Source organism: Ipomoea triloba, chromosome 3, assembly GCF_003576645.1.
Source record: "Ipomoea triloba cultivar NCNSP0323 chromosome 3, ASM357664v1".
NCBI classification, from domain to species: domain Eukaryota; kingdom Viridiplantae; phylum Streptophyta; class Magnoliopsida; order Solanales; family Convolvulaceae; genus Ipomoea; species Ipomoea triloba.
Window position 1 is genome coordinate 8689267 of NC_044918.1, and position 5497 is coordinate 8694763.

Below are 5497 nucleotides of genomic sequence, written 5' to 3' on the forward strand. Positions count from 1 at the left end.
GGTGTTATAACGATGTAAGGATAGTTTTGTATAACAAGAATGTAGTAAGGACAATTTTGTCTAATAACATTAAAGTGTACAACATTTAAAGTAAAATGTACACATTTATTAGCATAAAAAAAAATCAGGACATAAATCAAGGATATAACATTGACTGAGACTTATTATGTTTTTAGATAATAATTTACCAAAGTCGGCAGCCAGAATAAGGCAGATAGTGAATCAACGCCCCTGGGCAAAGCTTGGGACTGGATTGAGAGTGTTTTCTGTTTTCTATCATGGAACTTAACGAAAAGCCGGTGGTTCTGATTACCGGCTGTTCAAGCGGCGGCATAGGCCACGCTATGGCTCACGAATTCGCCGTGAGGAACTGCCTGGTGGTCCCCACAGCTCGATCCCTCGCTTCAATGTCAGATTTTGAGAATGACCCGCGGTTTTACCCTCAAGAACTCGACGTTCTGTCGGAGCAGTGCGTGACGCGCGTGCTCTCCGATGTCCTTCACAAGTTCGGGCGGATCGATATTCTTGTCAATAACGCAGGAGTGCTGTGCGTTGGACCACTTGCGGAGGTCCCTTTGTCTAAGATTGAGCACACTTTCAACACCAACGTGTTTGGTAGGCTCTACTTCTATTGCTAAACTATCAATCTAATTATTCTTCTCAGCTTGATTCTCATTCATGTTTGGTGTTCCTGTTAATGCCACACTGAAATTTTGATAGCTAATCTGGATTGGGATAATATTAATTATTTTAACATTAAAGAGAGACTGAAATCTGACTAAAAAATTGTGGAGATCATATGGATTCCTTGCAGAGTATAATTGCTTCTGCATAATTCACAGAATATATATAAATATAGTGAATAGAAACAAGATTTTAAACTCAATGGAATGAAATAGCCAAGTCCAAGTCCAAGTCTAAGTCTAAGGTCAAAACATCATCCTAAGGCATCCAAATTAAAGTCTTTGTTTGTGACATTAAGTCAAGATTAAGGGAAGAATCAAGGGACATATTCAAAGAATTGTTCTCGCAATTCACAATGCAATTTGTACCAAATTGTAGTGTTTTCCACTCAAAATTTGTGTTTATTAAGTATATGTATGTTCAGTCTCCTTAAAACTTAGTCTATATCAAATTCAGAAACTTTGGTAACTGATCATCCTCTAACCCTCATGCTAATTTTACATTTGTATATAGACCAAATTCACTTTTTGTTTGATTGCCATATGTATACATCAGGTTATGTAAAGATCAATGTACCTTGGATTTCCTAATTAAGTACATTTGATATAATGGAATTCCAGATGATGGCTCTGTGATGTTTATGGAGCTATTTACATTTTTATTACAGCACTTCGATAAAGATTGCAGTAGTATTCTTTTGGATTTTGATGTCATCAAGGTTAAAAAGTTAAAAGCAATGTTGTCAAAAAGTTTTTGAGAAACATTGATATTGTGTTGTGTTGAAATGTTTTCGGGCATTGACTTCCAGGTTGAATGACTTTTTGTTTGCAAGTTACTGAAATGGGTTTTGTTCTTAGATGCTTTGCAATTATCTTTTGGATAAATTATTAGCTTCCTTGCGTTATTCAGTAACGTCTGTTGTTGGTTTGATTTGTTAATGTCATTACTCTGTATTATGGATAGGAACCATGAGGTTAATTCAAGCCGTGGTTCCTCACATGGCATCCAGGAAAGAAGGAAAAATTGTAAACGTTGGGAGTTGTATTGCTTTGGTATCTGGAGCATGGGCAGGTGCTTACAGTTCATCTAAAGCTGCTCTACATTCACTAACGGATACCTTGAGGTAGGGGTGTTTTAGCTACTCCGATATTTGGTCTAACTTCTTATGTGCTTGTAAACATGTCCTACATTTTATACAACTTTATAAATGCTGAAAAAACGCTAAATCCAGGGTCGTTACAATTCCAAATGCAGCTTTTGTAATTCAAAATGGCCAAAGAGCAATAATGATTCGTGATACATACAACAAAATTTGAAAGAGATTAGCCAACCAATGACAGGCTTATATTTTAGGACCTCCCATGTCAATAACTTCATCCCTCTCATTAGACCATCAGTATCACTCAGGACCTGTTTGGTAGTCTGTAGTTGAAATTCTTTGCGGAGCACAATTACATTGTTTGGTTGGAGGGAATTGCAGTTCCCGGGGGGTAGTTGAAAGCTTCAAAGTATTATTAATACACATGACTTGCGAGAAGCTTGCTTGCGCTTACTAATGTCTTATTCTCTGCATTTCTCCTTGCACTGATTCTGTACTGTCTGTTTTTGTGTTCCAGACTGGAACTTAAGCCATTGGGCATTGATGTTATCAATGTTGTTCCTGGAGCGGTGAAGTCTAACGTAGGAAACTCAGCTTTGGCCAGCTATAATCAGATGCCAGAATGGAAGTTGTACAAGAAATTCGAAGAAGCAATTCGAGCAAGAGCACTCTTCTCGCAGAGTCCAAAGTCAACCCCTACAGAAGAGTTTGCGAAACGCACTGTCAATGCAGTGCTTAAGAGGAACCCTCCGGCTTGGTTCTCAACCGGCTATTACTCTACCATTGCAGCAATCTTGTATCACTTGCCATTATTTATCAAAGACTTTATTCTCAGGAAAAGAATGATGAGATTAAAGTGATCTTTTGGAGATAAAAGCAGAACAAAGAACTGCTAGTTGAATTTTATAATAATGCTATACTCTCTGTATTTAAAATTTCACGGATCAAAGTCAGATTATCAAAAGCACAGGTACTACATAGGTAAATTTTTATTTTTTATTTTTCCATTTGTTCATGTGTCTCAAAATGGGTTTATTATGGGTGTTATGTCTTGTAAAAAGCAATTTATTTATGAGTTTAAGGAAAACATTTCTGGTAGATATTTCGTTAAACGTTTTCTTGACCCGTTAAGAGTGAGAAGTATAGCAGAGTGATCTTGACCCGTTATGTCTTGTAATACCTGATATAGTCCTTGACTATAGTGGTTTTACTCAATTTAGTCCTAAATGACTTTTTGTCCTCAATTTAGTCCTCGACTTTAATGGTTTTACTCAATTTAGTCCTTTGTTAAAAATTCTGTTAGTGGACGGTTAGAAATATGGTCCTAATGGTAATTTCTCGTCCTTCATCCCATTTAGGATGATTCCTTCTTCTTCCTCTTATTAAGATCCATGCAGAAATGTAAATTTTCGTAGCCAAATATTTATTTACTCTGTATTTATTTATTTAGGATTGAAGTTGATTTAGTGCGAAAATTTACATTTATGTGTGGATCTTAATAAGGGGAAGAAGAAGGAATCATCCTAAATGGGATGGAGGATGAGAAATTACCATTAGGACCGTATTTATAACCGTTAACTAACAGAATTTTTAACAAAGGACTAAATTGGGTAAAACCATCAAAGTCGAAGACTATATTGAGCACAAAAAGTCATTTAGAACTAAATTGAGTAAAACCACTATAGGCGAGGACTATATTGGGTATTAACTCCTTTGATTTTAACAACACCCTTACCCTAAATTAGATTTTTTTTCCCACCTTATCCTGAATTTGTGGCTGTGATTGTCTTATTTTTCAAACTAGTCATTCAAATATGCTACTCCTTGTATGTTCAGATCACAACTCCTTCTATGAAATTGAATTCTGAATGGATCAAAAGGACAACAAACCAGTAGTTCTGATAACAGGGTGTTCAAAGGGTGGAATTGGGCATGCTTTGGCACAGGCTTTCGCCGCCGAGAATTGCATGGTGGTGGCCACAGCTCGGTCACGATCCGCCATGTCCGACTTAGAAAATGACCCAAGATTTCACCTCCAAGAACTGGACGTTCAGTCTGAGCAGAAGGTAAGGCGCGTGGTTTCTAACGTTGTTGAGAAGTTTGGGCAGATTGATGTTGTGGTGAACAATGCGGGAGTGCACTGTATTGGGCCTGTAGCTGAGATCCCTTTATCTACCATTCAAAACACTTACGATACCAACGTGTTGGGTCCGTTGAGATTAGTTCAAGCTGTGGTTCCTCACATGGCGTCCAGGAAGAAAGGAAAGATTGTAAATGTTGGAAGTATTGTTGCCTTTGCCCCTGCACCGTTTGCAGGTGGTTATAGTTCTTCAAAGGCTGCTCTCCACGCCCTAACTGATGCCTTGAGGTAGAACCATTATCATTATTAATTCTTGTAAATGTTGGACGTTGAAACATTACTATACCATATAAATCTTATCTTTAAAAAAAAAAAAAAATCTTTATGTCATTGTTGAGGGATATATTGGAGACAGGTCCGAAGCAAGTCAACTTAGGGGCAAATTAGGGCAAACCCGACCGGCTTCGAGGCTGAGCTTCAAGCGGTCAAAGACCGCGCTTGACCTAGGCAGCCTAAGGCCGAAAGCCTCGTGCTCGGCCTCGGTTGGTCAAAGCCTAACCATGAGGTGGGGTGGAGCGTGGAGATGTAGTTAGAATGGTGCTAACTGCTTGCCTTTTTTCGGGGACGGTAAGGATGTGTTTGATTTTCAACATGGGAATCAGAATATGAATGATACCTTATTTAAATTAGATGATAAGTTTTGTAATTATAAAGGTAATTAAGTCATATAGGTATAGTTTAAAAAGTTATCAACAAAACAATATATATGAATTTCATTCTTATTCCCCTTCTATACAATATATATGAATTTCATTCTTATTCCCCTTCTATTTGACTAGTTAGGTAATCACAATATATCTTGTAATGGCGTTGCATAAGTCATTAATACAAAGCTTGTCTTCCTACCGACCTACCTCAACATCTTCTCTTCGTCATTCATTCTTTAATTATTGGTTTGGTTAATTCGAATCAGCCAAGTTAATTTATTTTATCAACTGTTATTGATTATTGTACTGTTAATCTCAACCCTTTGATTCACAAAGACATTGGTTACGTTGTATGCAGACTGGAACTCCGGCCATTTGGGATCGATGTCATAAATGTTGTCCCCGGACTTGTGAAGTCCAACATAGCAAACTCTGCTATTGCTAGCTGCAACAATGGGGTGTCGCAATGGAAGTTGTACCACCAATTCCAAGAAGCAATCCAAGCGAGAGCACGCTTCACGCAAAGTTCAGCTGCAAAGTCGTCCACCCCTACAGAAGAGTTTGCAAAAAAGACGGTGAATGTAGTGCTGAAGAAGAAGCCGCCACCCTGGTTCTCTGCTGGTCATCTCTCTATGGCTGCTTCTCTTCTCAATCACTTCCCACTGTTTGTTAAGGATTTTATCGCCAGGAAAGGAATGGAGCCTTGATTGCATTCCAATAAAATAATGTTAGATGTGTAATACTTTTTAGTTGAAATGTAATATATTTTTTTATGAGTGAAAGTATGACATTTTAACTAAAAAGTGTTTAGAGTATCACACAAGATCTATCGTATATTTATCTTATTGCACTCTAATAAGTAAACTTTATTTTGATGTACTTTTTATATTAGTTAGATAACATTCCCATGTTTGGTTGGAGTAGTTA

General features: G+C 37.5%; 2 protein-coding genes across 2 annotated transcripts; both read left to right on the forward strand.

Annotated features, from left to right (window-relative positions):
- Positions 1-206: 206 nt before the first annotated feature.
- Positions 207-2881, forward strand: LOC116012204 (short-chain dehydrogenase RED1-like). The gene is made up of 3 exons (XM_031251690.1): positions 207-615; positions 1648-1807; positions 2301-2881. The coding sequence occupies exons 1-3, from the start codon at positions 279-281 to the stop codon at positions 2641-2643; spliced, it is 840 nt and encodes a 279-aa protein (XP_031107550.1). The 5' UTR covers positions 207-278; the 3' UTR covers positions 2644-2881.
- A 724-nt stretch (positions 2882-3605) lies between these two features.
- LOC116014085 (short-chain dehydrogenase RED1-like) lies at positions 3606-5497 on the forward strand. Its single transcript, XM_031254078.1, has 2 exons — positions 3606-4151; positions 4929-5497. Exons 1-2 carry the CDS (start codon positions 3652-3654, stop codon positions 5275-5277), a joined length of 849 nt encoding a protein of 282 aa, XP_031109938.1. The 5' UTR covers positions 3606-3651; the 3' UTR covers positions 5278-5497.

What these genes read in the sequence shown, in the direction of transcription:
- LOC116012204 (XM_031251690.1), top strand. Translation starts at nt 279, where the DNA reads ATGGAACTTAACGAAAAGCCGGTGGTTCTGATTACCGGCTGTTCAAGC. An exon ending in TTTCAACACCAACGTGTTTG is followed by an intron (nt 616 to 1,647) that starts GTAGGCTCTACT and finishes TATTATGGATAG; the next exon opens with GAACCATGAGGTTAATTCAA. An exon ending in TCACTAACGGATACCTTGAG is followed by an intron (nt 1,808 to 2,300) that starts GTAGGGGTGTTT and finishes TTTGTGTTCCAG; the next exon opens with ACTGGAACTTAAGCCATTGG.
- LOC116014085 (XM_031254078.1), top strand. Translation starts at nt 3,652, where the DNA reads ATGGATCAAAAGGACAACAAACCAGTAGTTCTGATAACAGGGTGTTCA. An exon ending in GCCCTAACTGATGCCTTGAG is followed by an intron (nt 4,152 to 4,928) that starts GTAGAACCATTA and finishes CGTTGTATGCAG; the next exon opens with ACTGGAACTCCGGCCATTTG.